Source organism: Megascapheus bottae, chromosome 10 (assembly GCF_031878675.1).
Source record: "Megascapheus bottae isolate mThoBot1 chromosome 10, mThoBot2.hap1, whole genome shotgun sequence".
Taxonomy (NCBI): domain Eukaryota; kingdom Metazoa; phylum Chordata; class Mammalia; order Rodentia; family Geomyidae; genus Megascapheus; species Megascapheus bottae.
In genome coordinates this window covers 39,161,884-39,182,917 of record NC_143518.1, presented here as the reverse complement: position 1 = coordinate 39,182,917, position 21,034 = coordinate 39,161,884, and the positions used below count along the sequence as shown (strand labels likewise).

The 21,034-nt window shown below is 41.3% G+C and overlaps 1 protein-coding gene across 1 annotated transcript in view; it reads right to left on the bottom strand.

The window, feature by feature from the left end:
• Positions 1-515: 515 nt before the first annotated feature.
• Positions 516-21,034, bottom strand: part of She (Src homology 2 domain containing E) — a 24,359-nt gene continuing 3,840 nt past the window's right edge. The window contains exons 3-6 of the mRNA XM_090340885.1: positions 10,567-10,875; positions 6,541-6,700; positions 5,769-5,888; positions 516-4,523 (exon numbers count right to left, since the gene is read on the bottom strand). Coding sequence (XP_090197011.1) covers positions 4,337-4,523; positions 5,769-5,888; positions 6,541-6,700; positions 10,567-10,875 — 776 coding nt within the window. The 3' untranslated portion in view covers positions 516-4,336. The remainder of the gene's footprint in view (positions 4,524-5,768; positions 5,889-6,540; positions 6,701-10,566; positions 10,876-21,034) is intronic.

Here is a 21,034-nt window from a genome sequence, read left to right as displayed (position 1 = left end):
GGAGTTCAGAGAGCACCTGATAGCTGTTATATTGGGTTTCAAACCACTGTTTCTGCAGGAAAGGTCATACTTCAAAAAGGCAACTGTTGTATCATCATTTCTCCAGGAAATTCTTTTTAGAAAATCTTAACTAGAGAGTTTTGGTTTCCTAACTGCAATTTTCATTTCTTCCATTAGATGGCAGTATCACACCATCTTTCCTTTTAATGGGTCACAATGAAGGAGGCCCAGGGAAAGCACTGGTTTCTTTAGGTCCAAGTTAGTAAGGTACAAAAATTGAAAATGCAAATAATGAACAATTCTGAACTGACCATAAGGACAAACTTGTGCTGGTAATGGGAAATAAGGGATAACAAATGAATGAGAGCTACCTGGGAGGAATGCATCAATAAAATCCTGTTAAATGTCAAAAGTATGCAAAGGAGAATGAAGTATGGGCACTGTTGGGTTCCTTCCTATTAGAGTGAAAGGAGAACAGGTAGTAACTTTTGATTAAAAAAGGGCTGTGTGTGTGTGTGTGTGTATATGTGTGAGAGAAAGAAAAAGAGAGAGAGAGAGAGAGAGAGAGAGAGAGAGAGAGAGAGAGAGAGAGGGAAAGAGAGAGAGAGGGACGGAGCAAGGCCTGAATTCAAGGCCTTGACTCTTGCTTGGCTTTCTTGCTCACAACTGAGGCTCTACTACTTGAGCCATGCTTCCAGCTTTTTGCTGGCTAATTGGGAATAAGAGTCTTCTCAACTGTTTTGCTCTAGCTGGTTTAAAACCATGGTCCTCTAGATCTTATCCTCCTGAGTTGTTTGGATTACAGGCACGTACCACCATCCCAGGCCAAAAAGGACACGTTAATAGAAATAACACCCCCATTTAAAATGTAACTGATAAATGTCTTATAGTTATTCTTCTGAATTAGCTATTAAGACATATCCAGGGGCTGGGAGTTTGGCCTAGTGGTAGAGTGCTTGCCTAGCATGCATGAAGACCTGGGTTCAATTCCTCAGTACACCATATACATAGCAAAAAGCCAGAAGTGGTGCTGAGGCTCAAGTGGTAAAGTGCTAACCTTAAGAAAGTCCAAGGACAGTGCTCATACCCTGAGCCCAAGCCCAGGACTGGCAAAAAAAAAAAAAAAAAAAGACATATCCAACAGCAAAAGCTAGTGACAGTAATATGCATTTAACAAGTTAGGACTGTTTCCCACCTGATTTTCTTTAAAGAATCTCCGATCACTCTCCCATCCTGTGGTAGCAGCAATTCAGCAAAGCACAGATTTATATATATATATATATATATATATATATATATATATTTTTTTTTTTTTTTTTTTTTTTTTTTTTTTTTTGGTCAGTCATGAGACTTCAACTCTTGGGCCTGGGTGCTGTTTCTGAGCTCTTCAGCTCAAGGCTACTGTCCTACCCCTTGAGCCACAGCGCCATTTCGGATTTTCTGATGGTTAATTGGAGATAAGAGTCTCCTAGACTTTAGTGCCCAGGCTGGCTTTGAACCACAATCCTCAGATCTCAACCTCTTGAGTAGCTAGGATTACAGGTGTGAGCCACTAGCCAGGCTTAAAGCACAGATTTTAAATAGCATAGAATAAAATCTCTTCCTTTTTATGCTTTTATGAAAGCACCTTGAATAATGTAAAAAGGACAATTCTGTCCTCAATAGAGAGTAGGTATATTAGTACTTCTTGTATATATATCAAAAGCTCTCCCCCATTTTATCCCTAATTTCCATATATAGTTTCAATCATTGAAATCTATCCTGATAGAAACAGCTATGATATCAAGGGAAAAGGAAATGTCTGTTGCATCTTTTTAAAAACAGTGTCTTTTTTCTTTTGCTCAGGCTGACCTTGAATACCAGGGCTTGGGTGATCCTCTGATCTCAGACTCCTGAATAGTTAGCCAGAATTTCAGGCTCTCTTGGGATCAGACACACTACTATTGCTCCATGAAGCCTCCCACCCACTGTCCTTACAGACCTGAAACTAACCAACTCAGTACCCTGAAACAATTGTTACAAAGGAGGAAAAAAAAAAAACAACTGATATAGCACTGTGGATGCAAAATTCAAAGCAACATAGTAAGAATCCACCAAAAGACATTATTCTTTCCAGAAAATATGCTGGGAGACAGAATTAACTCTAAAGAATGAAGACCATAGGCAAATACTTTCATCATGATAAAAATGACAAAAAAGCTAACACATTCTGAGCTGAGAGAACTTGTCACAGAGCTTCTGGATCCGCTGGCCCTGAAGCTTAACAAGGAAGCCATTAGGGACACCCTGCTGGGCCTAATTGTTTTAGAACATATGGTACTTGATGCCACCACCCAGCTGTGAATTCTCTGGCTTTTGTCAGCTTGTGTCACATACTAAGAAAAACACAGTTCTTCAACATCTCCTCACTGCCTTCCCCCAGGTTACTACATTTCTGTCAATTACAAACTTCTATACAATTGTAAAGTAACTGGACTAAATATAGACTCTGAGTCTCTTCCGCTTGTAATTATATGAAAAAAGTAGCATGCTTTCCACAGAAAAACTTATAGAAGCATAGTCCTGGATATATGACAGAAACTCAATAAATAATTAGTGTAGGCTTGCTTTCAAATGTCATTTTCATTATACATTCACTACAGTTGCTGGTTATTGGCCAACAATCATTTAATGCACAAAAAAAAAGTTTATAAAGCTTATTGCATTTGTTAAATAAAGCTAAGTAAAAAGGGTTTCATGATCAGAATGATAAAATAAAAATAAATTTAACACAAAAGATAACTTGTATATAGACCATAATAAATATTTGTTGAATGGAATTGGAATGCTTGTTGAAAATTAGGGGGGGAACCCCTCCCATACTAAAGACATAGTACATGAGCCAATATATAATATACAGTTAAAAATTCTATCAATACTTTAAAAACAAAACATTTTTTATTAATAGATATCTTTGAAAGGTCCTTTTTGATCTTTTCAAAATCAAAGGTGATACAACCTCTTGGCTAAGATCTGAACTGCAAAAGCAGCAAGGAAATTCAGTAACCTCTAAAGCACAAGTGAAAAATAATAATTAATAATCAGGAGAACATAATTTCCTAAAACTCCATTCAATCCATGTTTTGTGTGTGTGTGTGTGTGTGTGTGTACAGACATGAACTCTGCATCACTATCAGGCAGCACATTTTCATCTGGACCAGTGTTGAGAAGATTACAAACCCTAGAGCTAGAAAAAGTTGTTTGGTTTTGTGAGCTACTTGCCATAGATGCCACCTCATAGTATGCCATTCCCACAGGATTGTCCCAGTAAATAGACTGGTGGTAAGAGTTCACAATAACTCAGAGACAAAACAGTATGACAACTATTAATACCGTAAGGAATAGCAGAGACAAGTTCTAAGTAGACCAGTGTAATCTGGTCTACTGTGTTCAGAGGAGAGAATTATTGCCAATTCTACTGACCTAGTTCATAGGATCAGATGCCAAGGCTGTATTTTTTTTTTAAATTTACTAAAAATACAGAACCAATCTTATTTTAGAGAAAAAACTTAAAGATGATCCATGACAACTAAAATGCTCAAAGGGAAAACAAAAAGAGAACCTGAAATTCTACACAATTACCCAGTAAGAAAATAGCCATGGAGTTTTGGAATTTTAAATTTTTTGTAAAATTAAAAATGAAGTCTCTGTGGGTATTTTACCCTACAATACAGAATTACCATAAGGCTATCAATGCTAATGACATCAGCAATTCTTAAATCTGGTGCGTCTTAGATTAGTTATCATTGAAGAACAACGAGAAAGTCTATAGAGGTTGAAAAGTCTGACCAACCAAATAATCCTTTTGCCAGACCTTGACGTTGTGAATCTGCACGAAGGCCAGAGCTGAGTTAGGACAGGAGGAAGACATTCTCTTGCTCATGGTTCACATTTTCTACCATCTACCCACTTACCCTAAGGGGTCATTACTACACACTCTTCAGATCACATGACCATGGAAGCAGTCTTTTGTTGGTTTAAGGCCCAGGTATTCCAGGGAACAGCTCAATATTCCCAACTTACTTTTCCTGAGGGTCATGTGGCACGTGGAATTCCTGCTCCAGAGAAGACAACAGTTACATTGAGCTTTCTGATAGTGTAGCTACTTAGCAAAGCAAAAAAGAATGGGAAAGAAATCAAGTGCCCAGGAAGGGAGTCAAGGTCAGAGACTTCCTGACTCAAGCTGATGACTCCCACTCTGCAGGAGGTGTAAGGTGTTGCCTGGTCCACTGAGATGCAGGTTGTGTGCCGTTGATCTCTTCTGTGCCAGAGGCTCGGGGCTCTTGCCAGCTGAACCTTAGTGGAGTTTGCTGTGCACAGGGTAGAGGAGGGTCATATGTTCTGCCCCTTTGAAAGGCAACTTTTCATTGGAATAGTAGTGTACCACTTCGGGGATGCTGTCAAACACAGCACTTGTCTGATTCAGTGTATATTTGTTGTCTTTTGTCTGTGCCACTATGATGTGGACACATCCTTGACTGGTCCTGGAATTAAACAAAAATTAAGGAGGAGACATGATTAAGTGAACAGATCCCTCCCCACAGAAAACAATCACATGGATCCACAGTAGATGGACAGGTCCTCTTCCACTCTTAGAATTGGTTTAGACCAACAGAAATGCCTTTGGACATTCTAGCCGCACTCCAGCTGAGCTCTTGGAAGTTTTGTAGCCTAATTGCATGGCATCCTTGAGTTGTTTACTCTTTTTACACCTGAGTCATCAGGTACAGAGCCAAAAGAGAAGCCAAGTCATTTCTAGCCCCCAAATGGCAAAACTAATGTGTCTGTAGCTGTCAAAGTAGTTTACATTCAATCTCCTTGCCACTGCTAAAAGGATATATGTGAAGTTTCTTCCTTATCCCCCCCCAGTGAAGCACAATAATATTAATAATAATCTATTTCCTCCCTTCCCTCCCCAGCATCCATGTGGACAGACCATTTCTGGTTGTGTGTAATGACAACTGTCACTGAAGGCTCACAGATTTAATCCACAAGCGCCAGTTTCAGGAACACAGTGGAGCTATTCCTGGTATTATGTATCTGGTAGCCTATCCCATTTTCTGAGCCATGTTGCCCGCGGCACCCCCCCCCCCCTTTCCCCTCCAGTCTGATTGTTTCAGCTGCAGGGGCTAAGCTTCCTCAGGAAGGAAATGCTGCTAGGCTCTTGACAATGATCCGCCAATATAGTGCCACAGAATTCACAGAGCAGCGAGAATTTCCATGATACACAATCCACCAGGCCTACTAGGCAAAAGTGAATTCTCTGCACAATTAGACAGAGGGAGCCACAGGCAAGTCAGCATTTCCTTCCTCACCAGAAGAAGAGGCTGGCATCAAAGTGCAGTGGTTATTTGACAATCAAGGGATCTGATTCATTGAAGTTCCTAATACCAAGGAAGAAGAGTAATGAACTAACCTGTAAGAAATGATCCCTTTTACTAGGAATGAGAGGCCCTCTTAAACCAGAGACTAGAAGGGAAAAGTGGACTGATATACAGTGATAAATGAAACAGGACCCTCATTTTCACATTAGATATTGGAAACTTTACCCAATACCATTCTGATCACAATGTTCCATGCTCAAATGCATCTTATTTTCTGGTGATTCACCTGCTTCAGAACCACCTTCAAATTCTAAGTTTTGACTGGTCATCTGCTCCTGGGAGGAAAGGTTGCCACAGTGTATCCTTTCTTTGAGATAAGGCAGGGAGGGAAGTCATAGTACTTACTTCAGAGCAATCAAGTACCTGCTGTTCCCTGACTCACTATTTCGAACCAGGTAACCAGCTTCTTTGCAGGGTTGGAGTCGACTCTCAGCCTCAGCCCGGGTAATGGTGCCATGATACCAGCTAAGCAGTGGGGGGATTAAGAGACAGAGAGGGTGCCATGAGTATCAAATGCAAATCTGGAGTCCACTTCATTCTGTGAAATGTTGTTTGAAATGAGCCCCTGGGAGAAGCTCAGGAGTCTGACCTAGAACCTGCTTCACATTTGGAATAGACCAAGTTTGGATTTGGCTGATCCTGGATCACAAAGCCCATGGGTTGTGTGAGAAGGAGTCAAGAGGGCTAGTGCCACTTGAAGAATCTTCACTCTGTTCTAGAGAATGAGATTTAACACAAGGTTCTTGGGATGCAGTACCCTTTCCATTTCTCACTAATGCCCTGGGCTTGGAAGATGAGGTTTCCTGACTAAATCGCACTCAGAGTATTCTTGAACAAAATCAGTAAGCTCACAGGGCTCACACCTCTAATCCTAGCTATTCAGGAGGCTGAGATCTAAGAATCAAGATTCAGAGACAGCACAGATAGATAAAACCATGAGACCCTTATCTCCAGTTAACTACCAAAGTCCAGAAGTGGAGCTGTGGCTCAAGTGATCGAGTGTTAGCCTTGAGCAGAAAAGCTCAGTGATAGCACCCAGGCCCTGAGTTCAACCCCAGAACTTCCCGCCCCTCCCCTGACCCCTCCAAAAAGGTCAGGGTGAGTAGAAGACACTCACGGCTGCTTCTCCAGGGGTAGGCCTGGGTCCACTTTCTCGCCCTCACTGTGGTCTGATAAGGTTGGCTTCAAGATCTTTTGGGTCCAGCTCTTCTGCCGGTGGTGCTGCTGCCTCACTGTCTCCTCCCTGCTGGAAGCTCGCTCAGATCCTTCAAACTGGACTGGAAGGGAGACTCTATTTAATATCAGAGACCAACGGACCTTCAAAGGGAAAAAAAGCCTCCTTGCCTGCCTTAGCCCCTTCAGGGAGGAAGAATTTTCCCTTTCAATGTGAGCTCCATACTGCTACAGAAAAAAACCCTGTGCAGCTGAGTTCCTGCCCTCCTTGACCGCACTGCTAGCATCCCATGTACAGGCACGTATCTGTGAGACGCCTGTCAGCAAAGACAGCGTCATAACACCAGAGGAAGCTATTTGAATAGCTTCAGTGCTGACTTCCAAAGTATGATTTAGAAAAAAAAGACTAAAAGTAGTTATATTTAGTGACTTCTTGCAAGAGTGATATATTATACTACAAAATCAAGTCAAGTTTTTACTACGAAATCATAATTAAAAAAATGAACTCAGGCTGGGCGTGATGGCTCACGCCTATAATCCTGCCTACTCAGGAGGCTGAGATCTGAGGATCTAGGTTCAAAGCCAGCCTGGGCACTAAAGTCCAGGAGACTCTTATCTCCAATTAACCATCAGAAAATCAGAAGTGGTGCTGTGGCTCAAGTGGTAGGGCAGTAGCCTTGAGCTGAAGAACTCAGGGACAGCACCCAGACTCAGAGTTCAAGCCCTACGACTGGAAAAAAAAATTAACCCAGAAACAGTAGGAAATCATGAAATAATACCTTCAAGATATCATGGTATAGAGGGTTGGATGAAAAAGTAGAGACTTAGTCAGGCACCAGTAGTACATGCCTATAAGTCTAGCTATTCTAGAGGCTGAAATCTGAGGACTGCAGTTCAAAGCCAGCCCTGGCAGAAAAGTCTGTGAAACTGTTACCGCCAAATAACCACCAAAAAGCTGGAGGCGGAGCTGTGACTTAAATAGTAGAGCACTAGCTGTGAGCAAAGAACAGCTGTGAGCTCAGGAATAGCACTAGGCCCTGAGTTTAACCCCACAAAATTAGAGACCCAATGGTAGCACCTAAGACTAAAATCACACTAAAACAGACTCAGATGTTTTCGACTCATCCTTTACATCGGCTCTACTTAATTGCAAACCAGGCTTTATTATTAAATCTAAGGTAAAAGAAATAAGTAGCAGCCACATGGAAAAGTATATCCTGGAAAAAGCGTAGCGATAAAGGATAAACTACCTCTAATATTTGTTAACAAGTTATCAATTTTCTCTGAAATCAGTTAAATATCCACACCAAAGCTTGGCACGGTGGCTCATGCCCACATGCCTAACTACCTGGGAGACTGAGTGCAGAAAAGTAAGACCAGCCTGAGTAAGGGATACACACCCCACTCCTGCAAAACAAACACCAAAAAAAAAAAAAAAAAAAAAAAAAAACCAAACCAATCAAACAACAACAACAACAACAACAACAAAAGACCCAGTCCAGACACATTTGAAGACACCAACTCTTAATATTCCTATCTCAGCCTCTCTTAGTGCTGGAATTACAGCCATGCATTACCATATGTCTGGTTGTGAAATTATTCGTTGTAGGAAAATTTTTTCTTTTTTTAAACAAAAGAAAATAATGTTTCAAAAATACAGGCATGGGTGGCATGTCTGTAATCCCAGTGCTAGGAAAGCTGAGGCGTGAGGATGGAGAACTCAAAGCCAGCCTGGGCTACAAAAGTGAGAGATTCTGTCTCAAAAAATTAAGAGCCAACAAAACAAAATGAAACAAAAAGCAGAGCTAGATGGCACTGCCTCACGTCTATAATCCTAACTACTCAGAAGGCTGAGATCTGAGGAAGAGGATTTGAAGCTAGCTTGGTTAGAAAAATCTGAGAAACTCTGATCTCCGATTAACCAGCAAAAAAGCCAGAAGTGGAAGTGTAAACAGAACAAGAAAAAAAAAAACCAACCTAAACAACAAGATAAACAATAAACTAAACTCTAGTTTCATCTAGCTTGCCAACCATATTCATCTATAATCTATTTTAGCCAGCTCTGATATTTTATTTGAACTATTGTTATTTGAGATAGTGGGATTTAGAGATCTGGGAGCTTCAAGATTACCACGTGGGTGCTTTACTACTTAAACCACTGCCCCATACCTTATTTTTAAGATATTGTGAGCAGAGTGTGGGTGGCTCACACCTCTAATCCTAATTACTCAGAAGAGTGAGATCTGAGGATCGTGGTTCAAAGTCAGTCTGGGTAGAAGAGTTCCCATGAGACTCCTACCTCCAATTAACCACTCAAAAACTGGAAGTGGTGCTGTGGCTCAAGTGATAGAGCACTATCCGTAAGCACAAAAAGGCTCAGGAACAGTGCCAAGGCCCTAAGTTCAAATCTCATAACTGACATACACAAAAATGTATCTATTTTGAGATAGAATCTCACTGTGTAACTCAGGCTGGCCAAGACTTGATAGGTAATCCAGACTGGTGTGAATATCTCAACTTCTAGAATGCTGGGATTATAGGCATGAGCTACCACAACCTGATGGGCATCTTAAGTGCATCAGCCTGCCTACCTCTCATTTATTTATTTATTTATTTATTTATTTATTTATTTATTTATTTATTGGTCATTCATGGGACTTGAACTCTGGGCCTGGGTATTGTCCCTGAGCTCTTCAGTTCAAGGCTACTGCCCTAGCCCTTGAGCCACAGTGCCACTTATTTATTTATTTATTTATTTATTTATTTTTGTCAGTCCTGGGGCTTAAACTCCGGACCTGGGCACTGTCCTTGGGCTTTCTTAAGGCTAAAGCTCTACCACTTGAGTCATAGCACCACTTCCAGCTTTTCTATGTATGTGGTACTGAGGAATGGAACCAGGGCTTCATGCATGCTAGACAAGCACTCTACCACTGGGCCACACTTCTGGACTTGCTCCTGTCATTTTTATAATAAAGGACTTTACAGGTTTGATGAGTAACACAAAGAGTTAGAAAAAGCTGTCACCGGGGCTGGAGGTGTGGTTCACATGACAGAGCACTGCCGCTTGCTTAACAAGAGCAAGTCCTCAGTACCCCGGGGGCGGGGGGGGGGGGGAAGGCTGCCCCCAAGTTGATGAATTTGGTGGTGAGAAAATAACTATATAGTAAGCAAATTCTTTGCAGCCATTGGTAAATCAGTTGTATACTATGAAAGAAAGGAAAATAAAGCTAGCTATGAGGATTAAAAAAAACATGCAGGGGCCGGGAGTTTGGCCTAGTGGTTAAAGTGCTTGCCTAGCATGCATGAAGACCCGGGTTCGATTCCTCGGTACCACATACATAGAAAAAAGCCGGAAGTGGTGCTGAGGCTCAAGTGGTAGAGCTCTAGCCTTGAGAAAGTCCAAGGCCAGTGCTCAGGCCCTGAGCTCAAGCCCAGGACTGGCAAAAACAAAAACAAAAACAAAAACAAAACATGCAATACTAAAGGTATAACTTTACTCCTGGTCTTTTGATCAGCGCTAAGTTCTTGTTTCCCTATTTCTCACATTCCTTGAGGAAAAGAGCTGTGGTAAAGAACAAACAAAATGGACTTAATGCAACATTCAAAATCCTTTCTAGCTATTTTGAAATGAACATTATCATTAGCCTAGTAACTCTACCATGGAGTATACCAGAAGTAATGCCCCTATCTAATGTAACTTCTTAGTCTGACCAATCTCTCCCCTTCCCTCCTCCCTACATCCTCTGCTACCTCTGTGACCAGTGCTCTATTTTAGATTTTTGAAATCAGTTTTTTGAGAATGCCCAAGGGAGTACTTCTGCTGGGATAACTGTTTGAGATGATAGATATGTTAATTACCCTGACTGGATCACCACACAAGGAATCCATGTATTGAAGTATCATTCCCCAAAAGTCTGTACACTCACTTTGGGTCGATTCAGAATGATTAGTTTAAGTGGAAGATACTCACCTGACAGTGCACGCACAATCTGCTCCCTCTTCCACTCCCATGGCTGCTCATACTCGGCTGCTGGCCTCTCATCATCCTCGGGTAGCCGGCTGTCTGAGGGCCGGGCCTTAACTTCCACCTGTGAGCCCCCCTCGGCCGGCTCGTAGGGGGTATCATAGAGCTGGGGTGACTTTCCCAGGAGGTCCTTGGAACTTGGTCTCTTCGCCAGCGTCTCTGACTTGGTGCTGCCATTCTCCCCAGGCTCACAGGGGCTGTCAAGCATCTGCAGAGCCTTCACCAGGGGGTCTTTGGAACCTCTGCGCCTGATTTCTGGAAGAAACATCACACAGGTCACACAGAATGCCTTCAAAGAAGTGTAGGAGGCTCTCTTACCTTAGTCAGGTCTGTGTGGTGGAAGGCAATAGACAAGATTGTTTCTTAGGAGGCCATACAGAAAGGCTAGGGAGCTATATAGGGGTTGACTCATAGGAGGTAGGTTTACATCTGAAGTTATATGCCCCTGTGGTGAGTTGGTAAGACATGGTCTTAAGGTTACCTGTTTTATTGCCAGCTCCTGGTGTCTTACTCTAAGTTCACTTTTAGTTTTTACATGGTAGGAAGCCTAGATCAAAGTATTTAGATTAAAAAAAAACTCAGTGGGGTTTTTGATAGAACACTGTTTTATGATAGAACACTGCCCCAAATATACTTGGGAAGCTATTATGTGCATTATTTAGAGTTCTTGATTTAGTTTCAATATAGTGGGAAGCCAGGTAACATTCACAGATACTTTACCGGCCTAATAAGGGAAAGGGAACTTCAAGCAAAAGGTGTTATGGAAAAACAACTACTCTATACCTACCACTGTAACTTTCACAATCACTCTGAGATGTATAGACACTACTATTTCCTCAATCCTAAAGAAGAGAAAACTGAAGCACAAAGAGGATACAGGAATGGTCTGAACCAGGAAGTGGCGCACCTAGAGTCAAAAGCAGGAAGTTGGACATTAGAAGTCATACTCTGAGCCACTACACTTGGATTGGTTCCAAGTGGACGAGAAATGGAAGAGGGTTGACTTTGCTAGAGAAGGTCACTTCCAGTGGGAGAAGCTGTGTGAGTGAAGATACAGAGGTGGGAAATGTAAAGGGCTTGTTTCCATACAGAGGAGAGAAAAATGTAAAGGGCAGAAGACTAGCAAATAGAAATGTAGTGGAAAAAGCAGCAGAAAAAAGTAGGAGAGCCAGGAAAAATGTAGATGTTTTAAAAGGGGAAAAAAAGTTTGGATTGTACTATATGCAATGCAAAATCACTGGATTTTTTGTTGTTGTTGTTTTTGTTTTTTCTTTTGGTCAGTCGTGGAGCTTGAACTCTGATTCTGGGAACTATCCCCAAGCTCTTCAGCTCAAGGCTAGTGTTCTACCACTTTGAACTGTAGAGCCACTTCTGGTTTTCTGGTGGTTAACTGGAGATAAGAATCTCACAGGAACTTTTCTGCTTGGGCTGCCTTTTAACTCTGATCCTCAGATCTCAGCCTCCTGAGTAGCTAGGATTACAGAGGTATACGCCAGTAGTGTTTAGCCTAAATAGTTGTTTTTATTTAAAAAAAACAACAAGGAATAAAAATTATATTTGTGGTTCACTGGAAGATAACATGAACCATAGTAAATAGAATGGAGCTTAAATCAGGAAAGTATGAGTTGAACTGTGGATAAATCCTGGAATAAACCAACTACTTCCCAGTTAATAGCCGCCATGGTGAACTAGAAAAAGTGTCTAGGATTGCAGATTAGGGCCCATGCCAGGAGGAGTTGTAGATAACTATGTTGTAGGTAAACCACAATTGACAATATAAAGCAACAGAAGCATCATGTGTGAGGCTCTTCTAAATGTGCACCAGGGAGCCTTCAATCTATCCTCTACCTGGATTCTAAAGTGTAAACAGCTCTGTATGGCATACAAGACCTTCTCTGACCAGACTATTTTTTTCTTCCTCCAATTTCTTCTCTATCTTTCATTTGGATGAATCGTTTTTCTCTACTGAACTTCTAAAGTTCCTATACTGTCTTATATCGACAGTGACTGGTAATCTTCTAGTTCTCTGAAATCTAACTCCACATCACCTGCTCCATGCCCAATTTCCTCCGCAATGGCACACAGAGCTGATCAGGTACCATGGCAATGTCCACAACTCTCACATTGTACCTTTCCCAGTGTGACAGATCTAGGTCTCCAGTTTGGAGGAAAAGGCCAGGTATGAGACCATTATCCTTGTTTATGTTGGTGGGATGCACAGTTGTATTATGTAATGACTGAATAAACAGATGAATCTGAGATCACTAGAGCTTCTCTGGGCAGGCAACATGAATCTGCAGGTGTATGTCAAGGACTTTCTCACAATGCCTAGTTATTAATCAGTGGAAATAAAAGCAAGTGCTGGAGAAAGTAGGGCAGACTGAGAAGGCAGAACCTAGGATTCTTGTAAAGGGTGACAGGAAGAAGCAGAGAGCTGAGAGTGGTGAGGTAAGCCGGAAGAGGGTCAAAGGACCACAGGACTGGATGAACAAAAGATGAAAGGACTTTTTCCTTGCAAATTAAAAACAAGCATAGCATGGATGTTCTTTGGAGGAGAATCATTGACTCAGTATGACTTTACAACAAGGAAAAGGACAACAGATAAGAGGGTTATTCAAATCAGGACACTAACTCAAATGGCAAACTATTTCTAGTGCAAGGTCACAATTCTATAGGATTAGGGCCCTAGACAGCAACTGTCTCCAAATTCTCATGTTTCTTGCAGTCAACTGAATGAGCTTTATTACTCTGTGCTGGCTGGGGTGGGTCTCATCCTCAGAGATCTTGCTATCCCAGGTTGGGATTCAACCTGGGAGTCACAGGGTAGGAATTCCCTTAGGCAAGCCTAAGGAGTAATTAAGTTTGGAGATCATTTCTACACCTCCTCCATTCCACATTCTCTACTTCACTCCCTTCTGATCTCTGAGGATTTTTATCTCCTGTTAAGCTCTATCCCCAGAAGAAGGGCAATCCCTGCCTCTACAACCTTCACATCATAACATGCCATGAATGAATGCTGGCAGGACCAACTCTCTCCCCAGGCCAGGTTAAGTCAAGTCAGGTCAGGTCAGGCCAGGGACCAGGTTGTGGGAGCTCAGAGCGGCTTCTCCTGTTCCAGCCTATTGACTTTGAATCCTACATCTTTTCTTCTCCATTACCTATTCTAGATGGAGCCATAGAAAACAAGAAACAAAAACATACTCTGTTCTTGGTTCAATTAAGATAAGGCTGGCATTTAAAAAAATTCTTCTAAAGAATTAAGAAGAAGGAAGCAGAACACACAAAGGAAATTCAAAAGATGAATTTAGAATTTTCAGGTTTCTAATCACTAATCAGAATTTGTTTATCCCCTAGTTAGACCACCTGGCATAGGCTGAGGAAAAATCTTCCCCAAGATCCTGATTTCAATTCTTTCCACTTAAACTCAAAGGAGAAACCAAAGAGATAAAGTTGAGTCCAACTTTTAGACTTATGCCCACAAGGATATTTCAATAAGCCTGCATTCAAATGGGGTACAGTGATTAAATTCTTGAGTTCTAATTCCCTGGGCTTCAACTTTCACATTTGCAATGTGGTGCTGGCAGTCTTTATTTCAGATGGTCTGTGAGCACTTAGAGGAGTCTGGGAGATACACTGGAAAGCATACAGCTGAGAATTCCTTCCCGGCATGGTCTTGGAATCGAACAATATCTGCAAAGTAGTATTACATCTTTTGAAATAATGTTTAATTGGGGGGAAGGGGTTTGAACATCTCCGCTGTTCCAGGAGAGTAACCTTCCAGTCCATTCCAATACCTGGCTGCCCTCAACCTGAGGCGCCATAGAAACAGAAACAATCATGAGGCCTAAAGCCGACCCTTCCTGCAGGGAGAATAGATCCTGACGTGCAGAGCTGGCTCAGAGAGGAAACGAGCCTGAGAAGGAGGAAATGGCAAGAGGAAGCTACACCCTGGCTGCCGATAGAGGCCATTTACTGAGGCAGACAACAGAGAGCAGAGGATAGGCAGCAGATAAACACTGGTTTGCAGACTTGCTGAAAGCCAGAGCTGCCCTATACCAATTGAGATGGCAACTGGTGGCTGTGAAGCCTAACTGGAAAATTTCCCTTCTATTCTCCTGTTCTCATTACAAATAACTATGGCATTCTAAACACATGGCAGAAGACCAAGACTTTCTCTTATTATATTAATTGTAGTTAGCAACTAGTTTCATTCTATATTGTCTAGATATTCTTTGAGAATAAGACTGTCTCTGAGGTATATAATGACTCTAAGTGCTGGATATGTATGGTAGACGTATGTCATACTAAGAATACACTGATGGGTGTTATCTTATTTGCACAGGTGAATGATTTACTTATTAGCCAATTAATTATTCAGACTACAGAGTTTAGACTTTCTCTAATATACTTCGTTCTGAAAAAGATTTTATAAAAAATGTCAATTACAATTTAAAACATGTATTTTTCTCCTAATTCCTTTCTTATTTCCAAAACATTAAACACAGGACCTTATAAGGCATTTTCTTGTTGGAATCAGAAATAGGGCTAATTGGTGTTTCCTCACATCTTTATCAGTACTCAAGCTACTGATTTTAAATTACTTTAATATTTTCTTACTAAATGAATAGAACAAAAGCAGGTAGAGCTCAGAAAAAGTGAAATTTAGCAAGGAATGTGGGGAAAAATAAACAATTAAGACTGGGGTGCAGTTCAGAGGCCATGTACTTCCTGGCAGGTTCTGACTCTGAGCTCCATCCCTAGCACCCAGGAAGGGGTAAGTCTTTATGAGTTATTTATTTTTTGCCAGCCCTGGGGCTGAACTCAGAGCTTGGGGTACTGTCCCTGAGCTTCTTCTGCTCAAGGCTAGAACTCTACCACCAGAGCCACAGAGACACTTTCAGCTTTTTCTGTGTATGTGGTATTGAGGAATTGAACCCAGGGCTCCATACTTGCTAGGTAACCATTGTACTACTAAGCCACATTCCCAGTCTTGGGTTCTTTTTTTTTTTTTTCCCTGTTATAGTTTCTTCAATATATATCTAAATATTTAGCAAACAAACCAACAAAATCATCTGGAGGCAAAAATAAATTGTTAGAATCAACTCTGGAATTCAACAGTCAAAAACCAAAAGTTACTAAGTGTAGCTTCCCTTTCAGTTGTGTAATTTTGTCATGTTCTCTCACTTTCTTTTATTTATGATTTCATTTTTTTTTTAACTGGTGGGTGGTAGGACTTAAAACTCTGGGCCTGGGCACTGTCCCTGAGTTCTTCAGTTCAAGGCTACCGCCCTACCCCTTGAGCCACAGTGCCATTTTGGGTTTTCTGGTGGTTAATTAGAGATAGGAGTCTCACCAACTTTAGGGCCTGGGCTGGCTTTGAACCATGATCCTCAGACCTCAGCCTCCTGAGTAGCTAAGATTGCAGGTGTGAGCCACGGCGCCTGGCAAGTTCTCTCACTTTTCTAAACCCAGGTTTCTTCAACTGTGCACAGTACTGGCTTTACAGGGTTGTTGTAGGATTTGGAAAGAGAGGTATGAGAATTCTCCAGTAATTGTTGGTATCTTATAGCTCAGGGTGGCCCGTTTCATGAGTTCCTTTTGTCTCAGCCCTCTGAATGCTGGGATGACAGGTGTGCATTATCATATCTGGTTTGCTTAAAGAGCTTCTAAAGTGCCTTTGAGACAGTGCCATTTTTTGGTGACTAAAATTCATAGTGTTGAATTATGTAGACTATTTCTATGAATTGCTGAGTGAAACTGTTTCTGCTAATTTAGCAGGACCCCCCCCCCCCGTAAAGTTTATACTACTACTATCCATATCTTTCAATGAATAACCCTTTAGGTAAATCCCAATGAAAATCTCTCCACAAGTTGTTAACTTTTGAAAATTAAGAGCAAAATTTTTTGGGAAGTAACCCAGCTATCCTGGGTCCCACAGTTATTTGTTCACAGGAAAGCCCGAGCTTGTGTTAGCTTCTGTTTCTTCCTTCATTCCTTGACAAAGACAGTGATTCTTGATACCTACTTCATACTTCTTTGCTTTGCTGGTATTAGGTCTGTTTTGAGGTCTAAGGTAAGGATCACATGGCTCATATTCTCCTGTGTGCCTAAAGCAAGAAAAGGGCCCAGTCATGGCAACTAAATGCCAAGAATATCTGTTGGATATTACAGAGTAACATCATGAACATTATCTTTCTTATTTATTTATTTAATTATTTTTGCCAGTCCTTGGCCTTGAAATCAGGGCCTGAACACTATCCTTGGGCTTTCTCAAGGCCAGAGCTCTACCATTTGAGCCACAGCATCATTTCCAGCTTTTTTTTTTTCTTCTATGTATGTGATACCGAGGGATCAAACCTGGGTCTTTGTGCATGCTAGCCAAGCACTTTACCACTAGGCCAAACTCCCATCCCATGAACACTATCTTATATATTGCATGTGTTAAAAACAGACATGTGATCCAGATTTCATTGGTGGAGAAATGCAGCACAGAGGCTGGCAATACAGTTAAGAACTCCACAGTTAAATCATGTCATTAGCATTTGATAATGCTATAGAAATGCCTAGACACAAGCCTATTTTTCTTTCTTTCTTTCTTTTGTCAGTCATGGGACTTGAACTCTGGGCCTGGGCACTGTCCTTCAGCTCTTCAGCTCAAGGCTACTGCCCTACCCCTTGAGCTACAGTGCCATTTCCAGTTTTCTAGTGGTTAATTAGAGATAAGAGTCTCATGGACTTTAGTGCCCCAGCTAGCTTTGAAACTCTATCCTCAGATCTCAGCCTCCTGAGTAGCTAGGATTACTGGTGTGAGCCACAACACCTGGCTTTTTTTTGCCAGTTCGCAACTTGGGCTCAGGGCCTAAGCACTGTTCTTGGGTTTTTTCAGGGCTAGAGCTCTACTACTTGAGCCACAGCACCACTTCCAGATTTTTTTCTATGTATGTGGTGCCGAGGAATTGAACCTGGGTCTTTGTGCATGCTAATCAAGCACTCTACCATTAGGTCAAACTCCCAGCCCCTCTTTTTTCTTTTTCTGTTTTGCTAGTCCTGGCTTGAACTCAGGGCCTGAACACTGTCCTTAGGTTTCTCAAGGACAGCACTCTACCACTTGACCCATAGCATTACTTCTGGTTTTTTTCTATGTATGTGGTACTGATCTCTGCATACTAGGCAAGCACTCTACCACTTGGCTAAACTCCCAGCCCAAAGAACCTACTATTACTTTTTTTTTTTTTTTGTGGGTCATGGGGCTTGAACTCGGCATGGGCACTGTCCCTGAGCTCTTCAGCTCAAGGCTACCACCCTACCCTTGAGCCAAGCCCCTGGAGGTTAACTGGAGATAAGAGTCTCAAGTCCTTTTGTGCCGGGGCTGGCTTTGATCCTTCATCATCAGATCTCAGACTCCTGAGTAGCTAGGATTACAGGCATGAGCCACTCAGTCCGGCTCCAAACCAACTATTTCTTAACAAACATGGGAAATTTCTGATGCTGGAGTTGTGGCTTAGGAGAAGAGTTCTTGCCTAGCATACATGAAGAGCTGGTTCCAACCCCAGAATCACCCGACAGACACATAAATCACAGAAAAGGAAAATCTTGGTTTGACAACCAATCATAAGAGCAAACTGAATTTAAAAAAAGTAAAAGGCATTTGGATGCTGGTAGTTCACACCTGTAATCCTAGCTACTCAGAAGGCTGGAATCTGAGGATTGCAATTTGAAGCCAGTTGGGGCATGAAAATCTACAAGACTTGTATCTCCAATTAAAGATCTAAAAGCTGCAAGTGGTGGGGCTGGGAGTTTGGCCTAGTTGTGGAGTGCTTGCCTAGGATGCACAAAGACCCAGGTACCATATGGAAAAGCTGGAAGTGGTGCTGTGGCTCAAGTGGTAGAGCACTTGTCTTGAGGAAAGCCCAAGGACATTGCTCAGGCTCTGAGGTCAGTCCCCAGGATTGGCAAAAAAAAAAAAAAAAAAGCTGGAATTGGAGCTATGGTTCAAGTAGTAGAGTGCTAGTCATGAGTGAAAAAGCTCAGAGACCGAGACCAGGCTCTGAGTTCAAGCCCCAAGACTGGCACACACAAAGCATACAGCACAAAAACCTCCAAACAGTAAGAAGTTAAAAAAAAAAAAGTAGCAAATCATTTATTTCCAGCTTCCGATAAACTCACTTCCTGTTATTCTGGCCAGCCTGTGTAACCTGGAATAGACGAAGAGATATATCCTCTCTGTTGATTGAGAAGGTACTTCCTAACCTTTATTTTAAATGAGGAAACCTTGAGAGTCATTACTATGATTCACTAAGAGTAAAGTACTTTATGTTTAGATTACTAATTTAGAAAGTTAATAATCTAGATTTTTTGATAAGTTTGTATTTAACAATTTCATGTGTTAATTTTATATTCTTTATTGAACTTATTCACAATTTAAAATAGAACCAAGAACTTAAACACTGAAAAATGTTAGCTGTTAACTTATTTCATGTTGGACAATATGACTTTTTCCTCTCCCTCTCTTTTTTTTCCTTTAAAGACAGGATCTCACTATACAGTCGGGTTGTTCTTGAACTCTTGGTTCTCTTGCTCAGCCTTCTGAATGCTGGGATTACAGGTAGGTGCTACCATGCCAGGCCAAATTTTAATCTTTGAGCATATTATTCTCAGTGAGTCTGACTAGAGTGATGCCTAGCTACAGGTTGAGTTTACAGTGATTTGCATTCATTTCAAGTGTGTACTGAAGGCCAAGTGGCATTGGGGCCAGGCCACTCAATTTGGTCTAGTAATTCTGACTTCTAATTCCTCCCTGTCTCTTATAGTCTTATGAACATAGCTGGGCCCAACCCCTTTCTCATCCTGTAACAAGGGGACAAAATTGTAGTTCTCTAGCTAACAAAGTACTTGAAATACTCTACGTGATTTAACGCTATGAGTTTTAGCCACTCAAAATGGCACTGTCTTGGATGCCCTTTGGAAGCCCTTCAGACAAACTAGATGTGATAATGCAGATTTGTAATTCCAGGGATTAACTTTACAAAAAGCAATATTAATTATTATTTTAAAACAGCACTTTTTTTCTGTTATCAGTGTGGCCCTCCAAATAAACAGGTGACATAGTGTAGATAAACTACCAATACCATTAAAGGGGAAAATTAAAACCAAGAGGTGAAGGAAAGTGAACCAAAAAATTTTCCCCCTATTCTACTCACCCCTACTTGAAAATAGTTTCCTTCATTGCTGGGGATATACAGCTCAGTGTTAGTGTTTACCTAAAATGCTGAAGGTCCTGGTTGTATCCAGGACCAAGGGGGGAAGGGGTAAAAGAAAATCCCTTTCCTCAATTATATGTAAAGTAAATCCTTTCCCCTATTCCTTTTAAGCAGCCTCTGATTTTTTTTTTCACTCTGACTAAGTTCATTTTCACTTCCTTTCATTCACAGATTTCATTAAGGGTCACAGTCCAGTGACCTGCAGGGTCACAGCCTAGCCAGGGTACACCCTCCCCAGAGCCATGCCTTATCTCTGGGAGCAGAGAAGCAGGAAACAGATCCGAGTTTTCCTGTTGCCGCTCAATGTTCATTCTGAGGTCTGTCATAGTCCTTACGCTGCAGCTACTCCTAGGCTCACCTTCTGGACCTGGTTTAGAGAGATGGAACTTGACAGCTTTTCATTCTATCTTAACACAGCAAAGTCTTAATATATGATCAGTTAGTCCTTTCCCAGGCATGAAAACTACTACATTAGAATACGGCTCCCTTGAGCTGGCATTCAGAAACTACATTTCTCAGGGATGGAGAGTTAGCTCAGTGAAAAAGCACTTGCCTAGCACGTGCAAGGCCCCAAGTTTGGTCCTCGGCTCTGAAACAGCAACAGCAATAGCAACAACAACAGTAACAACTCTACAGTTCTCATTGTTGAATGAAGGATGTTTAAAGAAAATAGATGAAAATTAACCTTAAAACCCCGGAATATGGTGACTACATGCCTGCAATTTCAGCATTAAGAAGGTTGAGGCATAAGGATTCGGAGTTTGAGGCTAGCCTTGCCTACAGGGTGAGATACTGTTTCAACAAAATACTCCCCTCCCCACCACAACAACAAAATTCCCAAATAAATCTAAATAACTAGTTTATATTATTCTAAGTATCATTTACACTAACTTTAAGAGAACTATACATAAAAGGGAAAAGTCTGACACTAAAAAACCACAGAGGATTTTATAGCTCACAAATTAAAATTTGTCTGGTTTGAGATGTTATGAGATTAGAGTTCGGTTGAAGAGGTGATTTGTTACAGTGACTGTTATTATATACTTGTAAATTAAGTATTTTGATCCAATATTGTAGAATTTGATAAGAGTCTGTAATATAGACAAGTGTCTCAAATTTGCAGGTTTTTACAAACTTAAAATCTCTTTCAGCTA